The sequence below is a fragment of the Sinohyriopsis cumingii genome, chromosome 13 (assembly GCF_028554795.1).
Source record: "Sinohyriopsis cumingii isolate HCF-2022 chromosome 13, ASM2855479v2, whole genome shotgun sequence".
Lineage (NCBI taxonomy): Eukaryota > Metazoa > Mollusca > Bivalvia > Unionida > Unionidae > Sinohyriopsis > Sinohyriopsis cumingii.
In genome coordinates this window covers 76,798,763-76,819,811 of record NC_142973.1, presented here as the reverse complement: position 1 = coordinate 76,819,811, position 21,049 = coordinate 76,798,763, and the positions used below count along the sequence as shown (strand labels likewise).

At 35.9% G+C, this 21,049-nt stretch overlaps 1 protein-coding gene across 3 annotated transcripts in view; it reads left to right on the top strand.

Moving 5' to 3' along the window:
* The window catches only part of LOC149785851 (putative ATP-dependent RNA helicase TDRD12), a 313,410-nt gene that overhangs the window by 152,619 nt on the left and 139,742 nt on the right, over positions 1-21,049 (top strand). For all 3 annotated transcript variants that reach the window (XM_089979811.1, XM_089979813.1, XM_089979812.1), the window contains 9 exons: positions 2,905-3,073; positions 4,940-4,997; positions 5,504-5,558; positions 6,082-6,171; positions 9,331-9,393; positions 11,498-11,559; positions 16,723-16,852; positions 17,662-17,738; positions 19,999-20,121. In XM_089979811.1, the coding sequence (XP_089835937.1) occupies positions 2,905-3,073; positions 4,940-4,997; positions 5,504-5,558; positions 6,082-6,171; positions 9,331-9,393; positions 11,498-11,559; positions 16,723-16,852; positions 17,662-17,738; positions 19,999-20,121 (827 nt within the window). The remainder of the gene's footprint in view (positions 1-2,904; positions 3,074-4,939; positions 4,998-5,503; positions 5,559-6,081; positions 6,172-9,330; positions 9,394-11,497; positions 11,560-16,722; positions 16,853-17,661; positions 17,739-19,998; positions 20,122-21,049) is intronic.

Here is a 21,049-nt window from a genome sequence, read left to right as displayed (position 1 = left end):
TACATGAGGAAGGAATGGACTCACAGGCAGAATGTAGCCATTGGAGAGAAGAATATCCAACACCCAGCTCTGGTTGAGGCTCAGAAAATCTTGCTACCACCCCTTCACATCAAACTAGGTTTGATGAAGAACTTCGTGAAAGCCATTGACCGGACTTTGCCAGCATTCCGATACCTGCATGAAAAATTCCCTCGACTCAGCGAAGCAAAGATTAAAGAGGGAGTTTTTGTGGGTCCTCAGATTCGAGAGCTTTTCAAAGATGACCGGTTCAACAACTTGCTGGAAGGTGACGCGAAACAAGCATGGAATGCTTTTCGCCTAGTTTCTACAAACTTCCTCGGAAATGTTAGGGCAGAAAACTATAAGGAACTAGTAGAAGACATGTTGATGAAGTATAAGAAACTTGGCTGCAATATGTCTCTAAAGATTCACTTCCTTCATTCCCACTTGGATTTCTTTCCTAGCAACTGTGGTATTGTTAGTGATGAACACGGCGAACGTTTTCATCAAGATATCGCAACAATGGAACAAAGATACCAGGGAAAATGGTCCACTACAATGCTGGCTGACTACTGCTGGACACTCCTCAGAGATGCTCCCGAACAGCTGTACAAGAGACAGGCGAAGAAATCTAAGATGTAGTCAATGACTTGATTTTTTATAGGTAGGCTATTACAGTTGACCTTTTACTATTGGAATGCATTTCGTTATGTAAACATTAATTTCTTGCAGATTACAAAAAAACTAGAGCCAATTTTGCAATTTGACTGTCATATTCGTGTTCAGCACATAAAAATTGATAAGAATTGACTAATTTTATTTCAGTAACATGACTTTTGTAAAAATTTGTTGTCCAGTGTAATGAATTCCAGTGGTATTCCAAATTAATTTAAATCTCGAATGTGCTGATGTGCAAATAGTCTTTAATGTGCTGATGTGCTAACAATTTTGATGCGTGACAGTGATGTAATCCAGAATACCTTTAAATAAATTCAGAATAATCCCCCAAAGTGATTTAGTCAGAAATGTATCAATGAACACTTTGTAATGTCATTAAATGATTTAAATAAATATCTCCTGTCAGATAATAACTGAACACAACTAAAAAACTGATTCCATCATGTTAAGATAGGATTGAATAATTATTATCTAAACAACCGTAATATAAAAACCTATGATGATAAGAGGACCAGGATGAGGGTCAAAAGTCCATTTCCAGAGCATTCTGTGTTGTAAACAAGTCAGGTCTTTTAGTTAAATTATTTTTGTAAAGAACAGGACAAATATCCAGTTGCAGTTGTCCAAGAATTTCCAAGGGGGAAACTAATTTCCTGAACTCGGATCAAAGTAAACTTGTTTACAAAAACAATGACATTAGTCAGGTAGACCCAAACTCCTACCCACAAGTATGGACAAAGGTCAATCACACAGTTCATATTAAATATACATAATAATAATAATTATAATGAGGACTTTGTAGAGCACCTAATCTTTAGAAGCTCTAAGCACTTTACAACATTAGACAACACTTATAAGATAAAAAACATGTAATAATATTATTACAAAAACAAACACCATGAAATTAGAAAAAACATTAAAAATAAAAAACATGCTGAGAATATTTCAGGTAGGAAACATTATTAGATCTTTAAGTTTGTTCTTGCAGTCATAATAAGTGAGTTTTGAGAGCCCTCTTGAATGTGATCACTGTGTCTTTGTGTCTAAGTTCAGTGGGCAATTCATTCGACGTTGCTGGGCCTTGGTATGCAAAAGAACGCTGTCCATATGACTTTGTTCTCATAGTGGGAATAATGAGTATACGATTGTCAGAAGAGGAGCGTAAGTATCTTACTGGTGTGTACACATGGGTGAAATCAGATAGGTATGTTGGACTAGAGTCCGACAGTGAAATGAAGCACAGAGAACAAATTTTGTGTTTGATTCTGGATCGAATGGATAACCAGTGTAGGGTACAGAGCAATGGGGAGGTGTGCTCTGATCGTGGTACTCAAAGTATGATCCGAGCAGCTGTGTTTTGAACTTTCTGAAGTTTCTGGAGTAGATATTGAGATGAACCAGACAGAATTGAGTTACAATAGTGCAGTCTTGAAAGTACTAATGAACACACAAGTGTTTTAGTGGCATCAGCTGAAAGATATTTGCGAACTGAGCTGATGCGCCTCAGCTCAAGATATGCAGCCTTGCATATGTTCATGACATGTTGGTGCAATGTGAGAGTTCTGTCCAGAGTAACACCTAGGTTTCGTACTGATTGTGTGAATTTAATGTTGGCGTTGCTGATATTTATTGTTTGAGGTAAAGGATGTGAATGAGAAAGTCTTTGTGTTGTGATCAGAATGGCCTCAGTTTTATCATCATTCATCTGCAGCTTGTTACATGTCATCCATGATTTCACATCAGAAATGCACCTCTCTACACCTTGGATGGTAGCATCAACTTTAGTTGGGTGGCTAGATTTGTATATTTGGGTGTCATCAGCGTACAATTGGTGAGACACTGGATGATGATCTATGACACTTGAGAGCAGCTGAGTGTACAGAATAAAGAGAACGGGTCCAAGAACAGACCCCTGTGGAACACCACAACATAGATCAACTGGGCTGGAATGTATTCCATTTGCAAATTCAATTTGTGCCCTGTTGACCAAGTAGGCCTTGAACCACAGTAAGGCTGTATCATGAATGCCAAATACATGCTGGAGATGGTGAAGTAATATATCATGGTCTATTATGATGTAACACATATATAACATGGATGTTAGATGGAAATAATAATTTCAGTGAATTTACATAAGTATACAGTAGCATAGGGATATATCAAATTAGGGATGCAATTCTTGTGATTCATGTAGGTTTGTATAAGTCTTTTACTCACATTTTTCAGGTCCATGTTTTATATGTGGTGAATGCTAATCATTATTTTGTACGCATCCTTGAACATCGGACCACAGGAAATTCCAGTTTAGGGCAGACAAATCTGTCAGCTACTTTTGGACGATTACAATGGGAGATGAGCTTCTACTATGCCAAGGAGGCAAACTGGAAGCAAGAAGGTAAGAGATGCTGACCCTGAATCATTTAAGTATCTCAGAAATGTGTGTTCAGATGCATTTAAAAGGAATTTAAAATATATGTTCAGATGCATTTAAAAGGAATTTAAAATGTGTTTTAGATGCATTTAAAAGGAATTTGTAATGTGTGTTCAGATGCCATTAAAAGGAATTTGAAATGTGTGTTCCGATGCATTTAAAAGGAATTTGAAATGTGTGTTCAGATGCATTTAAAAGGAATTTGAAATGTGTGTTCAGATGCAATTAAAAGGAATTTAAAATGTGTGTTCAGATGCATTTAAAAGGAATTAGATATGTGTGTTCAGATGCATTTAAAAGGAATTTGAAATATGTGTTCAGATGCATTTAAAAGGAATTTGAAATATGTATTAAGATGCATTTAAAAGGAATTTGAAATATGTGTTCAGATGCATTTAAAAGGAATTTGAAATGTGTGTTCAGATGCAATTGAAAGGAATTTGAAATGTGTGTTCAGATGCATTTAAAAGGAATTTGAAATGTGTGTTCAGATGCATTTAAAAGGAATTTGAAATGTGTGTTCAGATGAATTTAAAAGGAATTTGAAATGTGTTCAGATGCATTTAAAAGGAATTTGAAATGTGCTTCAGATGAATTTAAAAGGAATTTGAAATGTGTTCAGATGCATTTAAAAGGAATTTGAAATGAGTTTCAGATATATTTTAGCATTTATATCAACTGTATTATTCATAGTCTCAAGATTCAAGATTTGTTTTGTAAACTCATCCATGTTTCATATATGTGCATTCAAAAATGCATCTGAAAATGCATTTTGAAATGTTTGTGAGAGACAACACAGAGGAAACAACTTGAATAAAATCATAATTTGTATGGTTTATCATTTAGTACTTGTGGCAAGCAGTATTTGTCATTTGCTGTTAAGTACTCATTCTTTCATTATGTTTTTACTCGATATTTGTTCTGCATTCATTTGATATTCATGCACTGTTTATCATTCTGTTTGAATTTCAAAGGGTAGTTAAATATTTCTTAATTTGTATGTGAATATGAAAATGATGTTATAACAAAAGGATGAAATTTATTATAGACATTATAATATTTTGGGTTGTTTGTTCTACTTTTCATCTTTTTAATGAGATTTACGTGTAAAGAAAAGAAATTAAAATAAATACTATGAAACTGTGTGTAAAAATGATTGAGAGCAGAAGAGATATGTGTGTGTGTAAAAATGAGAGCAAAAGAGATGTGTGTGTGTGTGTGTGTGTGTGTAAAAATGAGAGAGCAGGGAGGTGTGTGTGTGTAAAAATGAGTGAGCAGAAGAGATGTGTATGTGTAAAAATGAGTGAGAGCAGGAGAGATTGTGTGTGTGTTTGTGTGTTTGAAAATGAGTGAGAGTGGGAGAGATATATGTGTGTGTGTGTGTTTGTAAAAATGAGTGAGAGTGGGAGAGATATATGTGTGTACGTGGTTGTAAAACTGAGTGAGAGTGGGAGAGATAAATGTGTGTGTTTGTAAAAATGAGTGAGAGTGGGAGAGATGTGTGTGTGTGTGTTTGTAAAAATGAGTGAGAGCGGGAAAGATAAGTGTGTTTGTAAAAATGAGTGAGAGTGGGAGAGATATATATATGTGTGTTTGTGTTTGTAAAAATGAGTGAGAGCAGGAGAGATAAGTGTGTGTGTGTTTGTAAAAATGAATGAGAGTGGGAGAGATATATATTTGTGTGTTTGTGTGTGTTTGTAAAAATGAGTGAGAGCAGGAGAGATATATATGTGAGTGTCTGTGTGTATAAGAGAGAGAGAGAGAGAGAGAGAGAGAGATTGTTCAATAGAAATATCCTGTGAATTACAAAACTTATTTTTATTTTGACAGTTGAACCAGACACTGGAAGTCTGTGTTCTTACATGTCTGAAGAAGGAATCTTTTTCAGGTAAATTAGTTGAGATTATTTTATAGACTTACAAATGTTATGGACAATGAAGAAATTAGTTTACTAGTGAATGAATCAGTGATTTAGTTTATCAAATAGACAATCATAGTATTCAGTATACAACACTATCTCCAGCTTAGATGTATACTTGTTGCCTGTAACTCACCATTGTGTTTTTTTCATGTTGCATGTCTTTAATCTTAATTGCTTTGTCCAACTGATACTGTGTTGTAATATTACATGTCTGAAGTTTGCCCAGGTATGCAAGGGTTTCCTTTCTTGCCTGTAATGGCAGCATAATAATATTTCTCCTACACGAGTCACTGTATTCACCATTGTTATTGTGTAACTATGCCCACAGCTTGTACCTATATATATATATATATATATATATGCTAGTGTTTTCTTTATTGTATCATAAGGAGAAAGTTGCACCATCTTAACATTGTTGATTTGATTTTTGTATTCATCATATCTCGTTAAAGCGTACTATGATTTGATTCCAGGGTCAGGGTCATTGGCCCCACAGAGATAGACGAGACGTGCAGAGTTATCACCCTTGTAAGTAGCCATGATAAAGTGAATAGCAATACGTATGGCTGTCTGTCATTGTAAGATAGCTTTTATCTCATTTCTTGATTGTGATAACTGTTTTCAAATATCAGTATTGGAACTCTTTTTTTTTAATCCCAAATCTATGAAGTGAATACATTTTTTATTGGATAATTGCTTATCATTGACTTTTTAGGATTATTTAAATATTTAGTTGCAGAATAAGAATCACTGTGACCTGTTTTAGCTGTTAGGCAGATAGTAACAGTATTTCTATAAACCTTATAGGATTTATGATAAAAGTAATTAATGCAGTGATGAAAAAAGACAAGATTAGTATTATAGAGAAACAATTGTATAAAGAAAAAAAACCCAAGAATATAACAAGTACTTAAGACCATTTGTGGTGTAGATAAGCTTAAAACTGAAAACATATTGGCAAAATTATTTATGACCATACATATATTCAGTGTGTTTTCCTTCAAACCATGACTGTTGGCATTAGTGTAGATTTGCCTACTGGAAATTTCAGGTTCAATATATTGATATCGGAAAGGAAGCAAGAGTGCCAGCTGCCAAACTATTCTACATGCCAACCCACCTCAAAGATATTCCTCCTCAGGTAATTATCAAATACTGAATTAATGTCATTCTATGCGTGTTACAAGGTTGTTAGTAAATTCATTTGTAGTTTATAACCCATAAATATGTTGAACTTGTCTTGAAAAGTGCAGAATAACTTTAAAATTAACAGTGGATGTGCCACAATGAAATGGAAATACAGTAAGAAAAATAGTATTGGCCATTGAATGAAAAAGGTAAATAATGTGGGCTTTTCTACTTGTTACGCTAAAGTTTCAAGGACATTTGAAGTTAATCGGACATGGAAATAAATTGTACATGAATGCAAAGAAGAAACTAGTTTTCCTTTAAAGTAGTCACAAGTGGCAGCCATCATTGTTTTGCTTAATACAAATACAGAGGTTGAATTTAGCTTTTGTTTTTATTACTTACATTTGTTGCAAGTGGAAATGAAAGTTGGGTTATAAAATCCTGTTTCTTCTGGATTCTTTTTCAAACCAGTTATACTATAATATTGAGTTTGGATACGAGAAGGAACTTAAATTGTAAATTGTTGTTTTTGTCATTATTTTAAATAAAAATTTTAAAAGATATATGTACAATTGAATTATCTGTCTTGATTACGACTGAGGTGTGATATGTTCACATGTCCAAGTTTGTATGTTTGGACCATGCAAGGTTTCTGAACAGTCTTCCTCAGCATTCAGCTGTTCTACACAGCAGCAACAAATTTCTAGCAGAGCAGGTCATGAGCAGAAACACTGTAAGAGAGTACACCTAAATGAGCGATTTCTAAAAATGTGAATAAAATTATTGGAATTGAAAGAGATAGCTTGCTTCCCAGTGAAAACAATGGATTTGCCCAGGTCTTTCAGTATTAGGCTATATGTCAAACAGCGTAGCTTGTGGGTAAAGGCATCAGTGCCAAGAAAGCTTTGTTCAAGGTTTTGAATTATGCATGTGCTGCGGTTACATACTTTTTGCTCATGATTTGCTAAACTAAAAAAGGATGCAAGAACTTAAACCCCACTAACTTCTGTAACATGCATTTTGTGAGTGTGCAAGCTTTTGGTCCTGAAATAATAAAGTTTACAGTTAAATTATTATGCAGCCCTGGCATATCATGGGCAGTAAAAGGAAGAATTAGTGGCAGAAATTGCTGATAATACAAAACGTTTACGTTTTAGGTGTAATTAGGAACATATGGTACCTGTACTTTTGTGTTTGTGTGAGTCCTTAGATATCTCCTTAACTTAATGTTAAAGTTTTGTACTTTCCATTTATTTTAGTACCATTTTATCCCACTCTCGTTTTATTTGGAGCTATGGGGCGGGCTTGATATGCAGGCCATGGACATGTTCTTGGGTACATTTTTTTGTATAATTTTTTGTGGGGATTCTGCTTTGATAAGGCTTTTAAAAAGAAGTCAACTCCTGTTGGAAGGTCATCTCATCGTGCATCAGAATTTTACCATTTTATCCCATCACATGAATGTCACTCCTGTTATAGGAATATTTTGCATCACAGCAGGGTTTTCCTTATAAGAGGTCACTCCTCTGATAAGCTCATTTTGTTTCATAGAAGGGTTTTCCTTGTCTCCTTTTAAGGTCACTGTGCTTCACAGAAGGGTTGCCCTTGTTTCCTTTTAGGGTCATCATGCTTCACAGAAGGGTTGTCCTTGTTTCCTTATAGGGTCATCATGCTTCACAGAAGGGTGTTCCTTATGTCATTGTAGGGTCATTGTGCTTCACAGAAGGGTTGTCCTTGTTTTCTTTTAGGGTCATCATGCTTCACAGAAGGGTGTTCCTTATGTCATTGCAGGGTCATCATGCTTCACAGAAGGGTGTTCCTTATGTCATTGTAGGGTCATTGTGCTTCACAGAAGGGTTGTCCTTGTTTCCTTATAGGGTCATCATGCTTCACAGAAGGGTGTTCCTTATGTCATTGTAGGGTCATTGTGCTTCACAGAAGGGTTGTCCTTGTTTTCTTTTAGGGTCATCATGCTTCACAGAAGGGTGTTCCTTATGTCATTGTAGGGTCATTGTGCTTCACAGAAGGGTGTTCCTTGTGTCATTGTAGGGTCATCATGCTTCACAGAAGGGTGTTCCTTATATCATTGTAGGGTCATCATGCTTCACAGAAGGGTTGTCCTTGTTTTCTTTTAGGGTCATCATGCTTCACAGAAGGGTGTTCCTTATGTCATTGCATAGTCATCATGCTTCACAGAAGGGTGTTCCTTATGTCATTGTAGGGTCATCATGCTTCACAGAAGGGTGTTCCTTATATCATTGTAGGGTCATCATGCTTCACAGAAGGGTGTTCCTTATGTCATTGTAGGGTCATTGTGCTTCACAGAAGGGTGTTCCTTGTGTCATTGTAGGGTCATCATGCTTCACAGAAGGGTGTTCCTTATATCATTGTAGGGTTATCATGCTTCACAGAAGGGTTGTCCTTGTTTTCTTTTAGGGTCATCATGCTTCACAGAAGGGTGTTCCTTATGTCATTGCATAGTCATCATGCTTCACAGAAGGGTGTTCCTTATGTCATTGTAGGGTCATCATGCTTCACAGAAGGGTGTTCCTTATATCATTGTAGGGTCATCATGCTTCACAGAAGGGTGTTCCTTATGTCATTGTAGGGTCGTCATGCTTCATAGAAGGGTGTTCCTTGTGTCCCTGTAGGGTCATTATGCTTCACATAAAGGTTTTTCTTATGTCCATCATGCTTTCTAAATTCATGGTGTTTGTTTTCTAATTTCTTGGTCTTTGTTTTTGTAATCATATTATTTTATGTTTTTTATCTTATAGGTGTTGTCTAATGTAAAGCGCTTAGGGCTTCTAAAGATTAGGTGCTATACAAAGTCCTCATTATTATTATTATTATTATCATGCTTCACAGAAGAGTTGTCCTCATTGGAGGTCACTTCTTTTATAGGGTTATTTTACATCACAGAAGGGTTGTCTTCATGTTAGGTCACTCATATAGGGCTCTTTTGCATCATGGAAGGGTTGTCTCCACATTAGGTCACTCCTCTTATAGGGCTATTTTGCATCACAGAAGGGTTTGCATCATGAGAGGGGACCATTTGTAATTGTATGTCACTTTTATTGGTGTGTCAGCCCAATTTGGACAACTGCGATTTGTGGAGAGAAGGGTTCACTTCAGGACACTGGGGTAACATTTTCTTTGTAATTTCCAGGCAGTGGAGGTGTTTGTATGCCGAATACAGCCTATGGATAAAGACACAGAGTGGACTAGCAAGGCAAGTTATAATTTATTGTTACAATATTTTTCCTGTCTGTAAAATTTAAAATCAATTTATGAAAGTTTTGTTGTGCAAGTTCTCACAACTTAAACTAATAACTTGGATGGTTTAGGTTGGGGACACCACACTACTTGGAGAAAACCTAATGACTTGCACAGCCAACCTTTAATCATTTCACATATAAACTGGGGCATTGAACCAATGTATGATGCAGTCAATCTTTAATCATTTCACATATAAACTGGGGCACTGAACCAATGTGTGATGCAGACAGTTTAATTGGTGTATCAGCCAGATTCCTATCTGCATTCCTAAAGGACAATATTGATTTCAGTTGGTGGATTATAACCTCCCTCACAGCTTGGGCATTTCTAGCTGTCAACACGGTAGATTTTATCCCTTCACCATGAAAAAAGTCATAAAAAATGCTTTTTTTATAGATCTGTACTAGGTAGAATGTAGATTGTTATGATGTCAATCTGTCTATCTGTCAGTCTTTTGATGCTTATGTCTGTATGTCTATGCAGACCACATGTTTGAATGACAATACTTCCTTCTTTAGTCATCATAGATTTATTTACTGACATAGGGTAGCAATTAAAACTTCAACATATAAAACAAAGATTCAAGTACAAATACAGGCAAGAATTACAATTAAGACAATAAAATAGAAATTTCACACAATTTATACCTGATGCAAAATCATCCATAATTGTAAATTATGTACAATTCTTACCAGAACTATGACTTCTTTGTGGTATTTACTTATAATTCTTGTGAAAGAAATACAAAAGTTGTTATTGTTGTTGTTCTAGGGTTTAACGCCATTTTTCGGCACAAGATAGGCTATACATGGTGGCCAGTATAACTGGTGGAGGAAGAACCCTGGAAAACCCAGGGAAGAACCACCAACCCACGAGAAGCTACTGGCAGGCTTTCCCAAGTACCCACGCTAGCCAAGCCTTGGACTCGAACCCACACAGAGGTGAGATGGCAGCGATCCAGAACGGTGAGTGCTTTAGACCACTCAGCCACTCAGGGCCCCAAATACAAAAGTAGATGTAAATATATATTCTACAAGTGCTACATACTGGAGAGAGTTTTGCAACTGCTGTCCATGAAGACTTCTGACTGTGTTGAGAGAAAAGAGGATAGGGCGGGATTAGTAATGTGCTCCAACATACAATGCATATGCCAACATGCAGTACACATGCTGTCATGTTGAATAGATACTTTCACTCAATCTACTTACTTACACATACATATACATGCTTCATGAGACGATCTCCACAAACATATTTTACTGCTCTGTAAACATAAAATGGCAAGACGACGCAGAGAACAAGTATAACATTTTTGCTCAATATAACACTGGCTACATCTTTATACCTATTACCTTTTACTATTCGGCACAATAAATTTAGTTTTACACTATCTACCTTTACCAAAGGTTGTGAACAGATTGCACTTGAGAATGATACCTTTTTGGTTGAGGTTCATTAGGTCAAAATGATTGAAAATTTGAAAATTGTTGCTGCACATCAGCTTCAGTTTGTACAACATGTTTTAAACAAACTTCATTCATTGCCCTTTATTGAGTCAAGGAAGACACTTATTGATTTTAAGATCAGTAGGTCAGATGTCAAGGTCATTGTTACCACAAATAGAAAAAGTCTGCACAAAAATTTCATTTCTGCACCTTATAATTGACCAAAAATTGATATATCGCATGCACTATAGGCAGACATACACCAGTTGATTTTAGACCCAATAGGTCAAAGGTCAAGCCACATTGACTTAAGAAAGAAAAACTGATTTCTAACAGTGATTTTAATTTATACAACAGCTTAGACCTTAACATAATGTGGATTTAAGCTTAAAGCATCTCAAACACTAATGCGGTTCTCTATCACCTGAGATACCCAATCCCAATATCCGAGGCAATTCCTTTGCAAATGACTTCAAAATTTTTGGAATGTTGATGGTATAAAGACCATATGTTTGATCAGGGAAAAATGACCTATGTATTGACACACTACTGGTTTATGTCATATATTGGGTAACATAATCCCTTGTAAATTGTGTATTTCCTATTTTCCAGGCTGACCACTACATCTCCGAGGCAGTTGGTAACCAGACCTTAGAGGGCAACATTGTTCTAAGGTATGTGTTGATTGTGCATAATTAACACCCAGTCATTTAGACCAAGGTCTTTCTTTACATAAAGGGTCAGAAATTGGGCTTTACACTGTTTGTTACACTTGTGATTTTAAGTGAACAACATATACACTAATCAACTTGTGTACTTACTTCCTGACACAAACAGTTTATACTGGATGACAGTACCCAAGTTTTACTATTACCTATGGGTTCCCCAAACCTCTACTGACTCTTACTGGACATCCCCCCCCCCCAATTTTTTTTAAACACAGCCATATATTAGGGAAATTTAATGTGTCATTTTTGGTTCCAGATTTGCCATTGCTTCAGTTTGGTATTATCTTCCCTGTTGAGCCAGGTTTATCTTGAACTATTTATCTAAATGATTTGCTTTTCTTTCACAAAACTAGACTATAGAATCTCACCCAAAACAGTGTTTTGTGCCACTTTACTGTTTTAAAAATTAATTATTAATTGACAACAAGTATACTAACTACCTTGAAAATCGATACCATCCAGCTGGGAGGCATTTACAGTCAAGTCCAGTGGTAAAGTTTTATTTGATCAGGTCCTCAAACAAGTGTTTTAAGGTTGATAATAAAGAATGTTGCTATTATTTTTTAAAATTAGGGCCCAGGATACACCTATTTTGTTCTAAGGGTCAGATATGTGCTGACACACCACCACATGATGTTGTTGAAATTACAGAGAGGAAGTGATGTAATGTCTATGATACAGACAGTGTGACAATTGTCTAGTTATAGGGTAGGGGCCCCGAGTGGCCGAGTGGTCTAAAGCGCTCTCCGTTACGGATCACTGCCATCTCACCTCTGTCTGCGTGGGTTCGAGTCTAGGATTCAGCCAATGTGGGTATGTGAGAAAGCTTGCCAGTAGCTTCTCGTGGGTCGGTGGTTCTTTCTGGGGTTTTCCCGGGTTCTTCCTCCACCATTAATACTGGCCGCCATGTATAGCCTATCGTGTGCTGAAAAATGGCGTTAAACCCTACAAAACCTTTAAACCTTTAAGTTATAGGGTAAGCTCCCTTACTACTTTTGTCATGCAATGTCTATGATACAGACACTGTGACAATTGTCTAGTTATAGGGTAAGCTCCCTTACTACTTTTGTCATGCAATGTCTATGATACAGACACTGTGACAATTGTCTAGTTATAGGGTAAGCTCCCTTACTACTTTTGTCATGTAATGTGTATGATACAGACACTGTGACAATTGTCTAGTTATAGGGTAAGCTCCCTTACTACTTTTGTCATGCAATGTCTATGATACAGACACTGTGACAATTGTCTAGTTATAGGGTAAGCTCCCTTACTACTTTTGTCATGCAATGTCTATGATACAGACACTGTGACAATTGTCTAGTTATAGGGTAAGCTCCCTTACTACTTTTGTCATGTAATGTCTATGATACAGACACTGACAATTGTCTAGTTATAGGGTAAGCTCCCTTACTACTTTTGTCATGTAATGTCTATGATACAGACACTGTGACAATTGTCTAGTTATAGGGTAAGCTCCCTTACTACTTTTGTCATGTAATGTCTATGATACAGACACTGTGACAATTGTCTAGTTATAGGGTAAGCTCCCTTACTACTTTTGTCATGTAATGTCTATGATACAGACACTGTGACAATTGTCTAGTTATAGGGTAAGCTCCCTTACTACTTTTGTCATGTAATGTCTATGATACAGACACTGTGACAATTGTCTAGTTATAGGGTAAGCTCCCTTGCTACTTTTGTCATGTAATGTCTATGATACAGACACTGTGACAATTGTCTAGTTATTGGGTAAGCTCCCTTACTACTTTTGTCATGTAATGTCTATGATACAGACACTGTGACAATTGTCTAGTTATAGGGTAAGCTCCCTTACTACTTTTGTCATGCAATGTCTATGATACAGACACTGTGACAATTGTCTAGTTATAGGGTAAGCTCCCTTACTACTTTTGTCATGTAATGTCTATGATACAGACAGTGTGACAATTGTCTAGTTATTGGGTAAGCTCCCTTACTACTTTTGTCATGTAATGTCTATGATACAGACACTGACAATTGTCTAGTTATAGGGTAAGCTCCCTTACTACTTTTGTCATGTAATGTCTATGATACAGACACTGACAATTGTCTAGTTATAGGGTAAGCTCCCTTACTACTTTTGTCATGTAATGTCTATGATACAGACAGTGTGACAATTGTCTAGTTATAGGGTAAGCTCCCTTACTACTTTTGTCATGTAATGTCTATGATACAGACAGTGTGACAATTGTCTAGTTATAGGGTAAGCTCCCTTACTACTTTTGTCATGTAATGTCTATGATACAGACACTGACAATTGTCTAGTTATAGGGTAAGCTCCCTTACTACTTTTGTCATGTAATGTCTATGATACAGACAGTGTGACAATTGTCTAGTTATAGGGTAAGCTCCCTTACTACTTTTGTCATGTAATGTCTATGATACAGACAGTGTGACAATTGTCTAGTTATAGGGTAAGCTCCCTTACTACTTTTGTCATGTAATGTCTATGATACAGACACTGTGACAATTGTCTAGTTATAGGGTAAGCTCCCTTACTACTTTTGTCATGTAATGTCTATGATACAGACAGTGTGACAATTGTCTAGTTATAGGGTAAGCTCCCTTACTACTTTTGTCATGTAATGTCTATGATACAGACACTGTGACAATTGTCTAGTTATAGGGTAAGCTCCCTTACTACTTTTGTCATGTAATGTCTATGATACAGACACTGACAATTGTCTAGTTATAGGGTAAGCTCCCTTACTACTTTTGTCATGTAATGTCTATGATACAGACAGTGTGACAATTGTCTAGTTATAGGGTAAGCTCCCTTACTACTTTTGTCATGTAATGTCTATGATACAGACACTGTGACAATTGTCTAATTATAGGGTAAGCTCCCTTACTCCTTTTGTCATGTAATGTCTATGATACAGACAGTGTGACAGTTGTCTAGTTATAGGGTAAGCTCCCTTACTACTTTTGTCATGTAATGTCTATGATACAGACACTGACAATTGTCTAGTTATAGGGTAAGCTCCCTTACTACTTTTGTCATGTAATGTCTATGATACAGACACTGTGACAATTGTCTAATTATAGGGTAAGCTCCCTTACTACTTTTGTCATGTAATGTCTATGATACAGACACTGTGACAATTGTCTAGTTATAGGGTAAGCTCCCTTACTACTTTTGTCATGCAATGTCTATGATACAGACACTGTGACAATTGTCTAGTTATAGGGTAAGCTCCCTTACTACTTTTATCATGTAATGTCTATGATACAGACACTGTGACAATTGTCTAGTTATTGGGTAAGCTCCCTTACTACTTTTGTCATGTAATGTCTATGATACAGACACTGACAATTGTCTAGTTATAGGGTAAGCTCCCTTACTACTTTTGTCATGTAATGTCTATGATGCAGACACTGACAATTGTCTAGTTATAGGGTAAGCTCCCTTACTACTTTTGTCATGTAATGTCTATGATACAGACACTGACAATTGTCTAGTTATAGGGTAAGCTCCCTTACTACTTTTGTCATGCAATGTCTATGATACAGACACTGTGACAATTGTCTAATTATAGGGTAAGCTCCCTTACTACTTTTGTCATGTAATGTCTATGATACAGACACTGCAACAATTGTCCATTTAGAGGCTAAACTCTCAAATCATTTTTGTCATGTAATGTATGTGATTTTCCAATCTGAGGGTCATGACATAGAAACGGTTTCCAGTCATCAGCCAGTGTCCAGTCATCAGCATAACACTGGCATTAGTATTTAAAAATGGTTTCCAGTCATTAGCCAGTGTCCAGTCATCAGCATAACACTGGCATTAGTATTTAAAAATGTGATTTTCCAATCTGAGGGTCATGACATAGAAACGGTTTCCAGTCATTAGCCAGTGTCCAGTCATCGGCATAACACTGGCATTAGTATTTAAAAACGGTTTCCAGTCATTAGCCAGTGTCCAGTCATCAGCATAACACTGGCATTAGTATTTAAAAATGTGATTTTCCAATCTGAGGGTCATGACATAGAAACGGTTTCCAGTCATTAGCCAGTGTTCAGTCATCGGCATAACACTGGCATTAGTATTTAAAAACGGTTTCCAGTCATTAGCCAGTGTCCAGTCATCAGCATAACACTGGCATTAGTATTTAAAAATGCACAACATTTGCACAGGTAAAATAGTGTCAATTCCTCTTATCAGATTCACTAAGAAAAGTATTTGCAGGTAGGTGATATTTTTTTTACATTGTTAAATATCAATTGCCATCTGAGGGTCAGTACATAGAAACAGTGCCTATTGCAAACTCTTCATAAAATATTATTGACATGAATATAGAAAAATTAATAATATTTTCAAAGGTAAAATCTGTAAATTCCTCTTGTCAGTTTCACTGAGAAAACTGTTTGTAGGTGAGTGAATGTTTTTCGCCATGACTCAATTATTAAGTGCACATCTGAATTCTGACAGAAAGACTTGAAGTGATTTGTGTCAGGTTGTAAATCTCTTTTGATTTCCCACTGTGTCGTATACTTTTTTTGACTTTATAAATTTCTTTCCTATCATTGTAAAATTGTTTAAAAACATTTGGGGTTTTATTGGTCATTAATACATAGAAGTCACAATTATTCCACTGTTCTTACTCTATGTTACACTGAGGCTACAAATTAAGACACAAAAGTCACAATCATGTCCACTGTTCTTACTCTGTGTTACAGTGAGGTTACAAATTAAGACAAAAGTTACAATCATGTCCACTGTTCTTACTCTATGTTACACTGAGGTTACAAATTAAGACACAAAAGTTACAATCATGTCCACTGTTCTTACTCTATGTTACACTGAGGTTACAAATTAAGACACAAAAGTCACAATCATGTCCACTGTTCTTTATGTTACACTGAGGTTACAAATTAAGCCACAAAAGTTACAATCATGTCCACTGTTCTTACTTTGTTACACTGATTTTACAAATTAAGACACAAAAGTTACAATCATATTTACTGTTCTTACCTTGATTATGTAATAATGCAGTTATCATGTATCCAGGAGACATGGCTTTTAGGACAGCCGTAATTATTCCCTTTTTTCATATACAGGGTTGGTAATACAGTGTGGTTTGACCCCCTGGTTCAACGGATGGTGTTGCAAGAGAGTGGATCTATAACCAATCATTTTATCATCCATCTGGAACTTCTGAGAAATGGACTGGCCATTGAAAATCCACAGGTATCATTCACTTGCTTTCAGAAATAACTTTTCTCATGTGTAAAATATAAAGCAAGGTCATGCTTGAACAGGACTCTTTTCCCATAGAAAATTTTGTTGCATTAATTAGAATACCACACATGAAAATGCCACCTTTGCTAATCGTCATCAAATAGCCCACACATTAAAACACCACCCTTGCTTATCACCATTAAATAACCCACACATTAGAACACCACCCTTGCTTATCATCATTAAATAGCCCACACTTTAGAACATCACCTTTGCTTATTGTCATGAAATAGCCCACACATTAGAAGACCTTTCTTGCTTATCATCATCAAACAAACCACAAATTAGAAAACCACCCTTGCTTATTGCCCTCAAATAACCCAGATTGGATTTCCAGTCTATTCAATCCCTTCTTCATGTTGCAACCCTTGCCAACCAAATATACTATTGTTTTTATACCAGTTGCCTCTTGTATAACATTGTAACATAGATAATCCATTGTGAGGAATGTAGATGTAATGAAAATTGACATCATAATTTAGTGACAATATAGATTACAGTGTACAGTATAAACAGTACATAAAGACTGTTCAGGAGACCCTCTAGAAAAGCGTTTGATAAGCAAGTCTTTTTATTCATTGGCAAATATGAATTATATAGAAATGGCACCTGCGGAACATGGTCTTTTTATTCCTTATAATCACTCTTGTGCTGTAGTAGGTTAGAGTGTTTCATTATGATGTTCATATTTCATTATGATATGCACAATATTTCATTATGATAATCATGATATTTCATTATGATATTTCATTTTCCAGCACTTGGATCACTTGTATAAGCTGTGTAAAGGAAAGATTGATGTTCCCAAAAGTCTGCTTCAGAAGTCTAGTCTGGGGTAGGTGTATCTTTTATTTGAATGCATATTCCCAAATTTCACTTCCAAAAGTGTAATCTGTGGCAATTGTGCCTTTTTTTTTAATGGACATCCCCAAAAGACTAGTCTGGGGTAAGTGTACCTTTTATTTGAATAGACATCCCCATAAAGACTAGTCTGGGGCAAGTGTACCTTATTTTTGAATGGAAATCGCCAAAAGACTAGTCTGGGGTAAGTGTACCTTTTATTTGAATGGACATCCCCTAAAGACTAGTCTGTGGTAAGTGTGACATTTATTTGAATCAAAATCACCAAAGGACTGCTTCAGTAGTCTAGTCTGTGGTAAGTGTCTTTTATTTGAATGGACATCCCCTAAAGACTAGTCTGGTTTAAGTGTATCTTTTATTTGAATGGACATACCCCAAAAAGACTAGTCTGGGGGTAAGTGTGCCTTTTATTTGAATGGACATTCCCAAAAGACTGCTTCAAAAGTCTAGTCTGGGGTAAGTGTACCTTTTATTTGAATGGACATCCCCAAAAGACTAGTCTTTATTAAGTGTGCCTTTTATTTGAATGGACATCCCCAAAAGACTAGTCTGGGGTAAGTGTACCTTTTATTTGAATGGGCATCCACAAAAGACTGCTTCAGAAGTCTCGTCTGGGGTAAGTGTACCTTTTATTTGAATGGACATCCCCAAAAGACTAGTCTGGGGTAAGTGTACCTTTTATTTGAATGGGAATCCCCAAAAGACTGCTTCAAAAGTCTAGTCTAGGGTAAGCGTACCTTTGATTTGGACAAATGCAGATGGAGTTTCAAATATATAGATTAGGTTTGTAAATCAAGTTTCCAAATTATGATTATAATGCAAACATGTTATGCCCTTCTTTTTTCAGGAGGGTGTGTGTGATTTATAACAGAAAAGTTAAATTCTAGGTCTTTGTGTGAACTCCTACATAACCACAACAACACTGACATTAAATAAAAACAAGCCAAATTTCCATGTTTAAAATCTGTTGGATGATGACAACATATATGCTGAAGTAGTTACAGCCTTTGATGCTGTCAGTAGTTCTATAGGGAATGTGAAGGTAAAGCAAGTGAAGTGTCGTTAGTTTTCATCTTTGCTCTCACTAGAGCTGGATGGCAGTGTTGTTAAAACTTCCCTGCTGGATTCTCTGAGTGAATCCAGGCTAGAACTGAGTTGTTCTTGATGACCATAATGTTAATGTTGTCAGAGCTGTATCATGTAAATGTTGAAGGGATGTTTATGCCTTCATTGCCATTGAAGGCACCTCTGAAGGTCCTCCAGGAGCATGTTAATAGATGTATACTGTAAAGGTCCTCCAGGAGCATGTTAATACATGTATACTGTAAAGATCCTCCAAGGGCATGTTAATATATACATACTGTAAAGGTCCTCCAAGGGCATGTTAATATATGTATACCATGAAGGTCCTCCAGGGGCATGTTAATATATGCATACTGTGAAGGTCCTCCAAGTGCATGTTAATACATGTATACTATGAAGGTCCTCCAAGTGTATGTTAATATATGCATACTGTGAAGGTCCTCCAAGTGCATGTTAATACATGTACACTATGAAGGTCCTCCAAGTGTATGTTAATATAGGTACACCTGTGAAGGTCTTTCAACAACATTTTAATATATGTACACCTGTGAGGGTCTTCCAAGAGCATTTTAATATATGTACACCTGTGAAGGTCCTCCAAGGGCATGTTTACACCTGTGAAGGTCTTCCAAGAGCATGTTAATATATGTACACCTGTGAAGGCCCTCCAAGGGCATGTTAATATAGGTACACCTATGAAGGTTCTCCAAAGGCATGTTAATACATGTTCATTTTTATCCTTGCAGTTCGTACAATTATTTCCTGTTATTTAGTCAGTGTTTGTGTTGCATGCTGTTCATTTAGCAGTCTCACTTATTAATAATTGAATTTAAAAAGTTTATGTTGCATGTTAAGGAGTAAATTTTTATACATTGTATGAGTACACATGATGGTTTTATTAGACTATAGAGCTTAATTCATTGGTTTGAGTGCTTAATTGTGTATTATGCAAGGGTGAATAATATTTCAAGAAAAATAAAAGTAAATTGTAATCATTTTTCAAATCTAGATGTATACCTATGGTAAATTTGACACCAGCAAACTTGCTTAAATCAACATCTGGCATCTTGAACCCTATTTTCAAGCACGTGTACATAATTAATTTGCATCATTAATTCTTTAAGGTATTAGGAAATTTGCTTTATTTCCAGGATCTTGAGAAATCTTATATCAACTGACATTCTGCCCGAGTGTGATGATTATTATGATGTGTATGTGCCACAGGTAGACACCCCTGATCTCTTATTTGTTCAGAGAAAACAAACCTTGCAAAGGTAAGTTCCATAGAAACTAGCAATTATTCACTTAATAATAACATGGAGGATACAGATTATCACTTGTTGTGATTACATTTACAAAACTATTGACAGAGCTCAAATAATTGTATGAAAATGATTCCACGTACACAAACACAGTTAAGATGAAATTACGTTTAATACAAAAATGATTCCACTTATACAAACAGTTAAATGAAGTGCCATTTAATACAGAAATGATTCCACTTATTCCGACATGGTTAAAATGAAATGCCATTTAATACAGAAATGAGTCCACTTATACAAACAGTTAAATGAAGTGCCATTTAATATAAAAACACTTTTGGTTTCTTTGATCCAAATTATTTGTTTTTTAATGCCTTTAATATAAATACTTCTTTTATTTACTTGATTCTTTACCTTTAATGTTGACAATCCTTATAGGTGAATTATCTTTTCTTGTTTTTCATGGAAAGTAAATGGGATAATTATTTATAGTTAATGTGAAATGTTTACTAAAAGCAGTTTAGCATGTTCATTGTTAATTCCTTTTCAAGTTTTGCTTGGAGAAAGAAAATAAGGTGACATAATGGATGACATCATCTTGAATTTAAATAAAATGGTGATTACAATAATCTTGATGTACAGTTACTGACCCAGACATGGTCAGTCTGCAATAATGTTTGTTTTCAGGTTGTCATGGTGATTACAATAATCTTGATGTACAGTTACTGGCCCAGACATGGTCAGTCTGCAGTACTGTTTGTTTTCAGGTCAACTTGGTGATTACAAGAATCTTGATGTACAGTTACTGGCCCAGACATGGTCAGTCAGTAATAATGTTTGTTTTCAGGTCGTCATGGTGATTACAATAATCTTGATGTACAGTTACTGGCCCAGACATGGTCAGTCTGCAATAATGTTTGTTTTCAGGTCTTCGAAACCA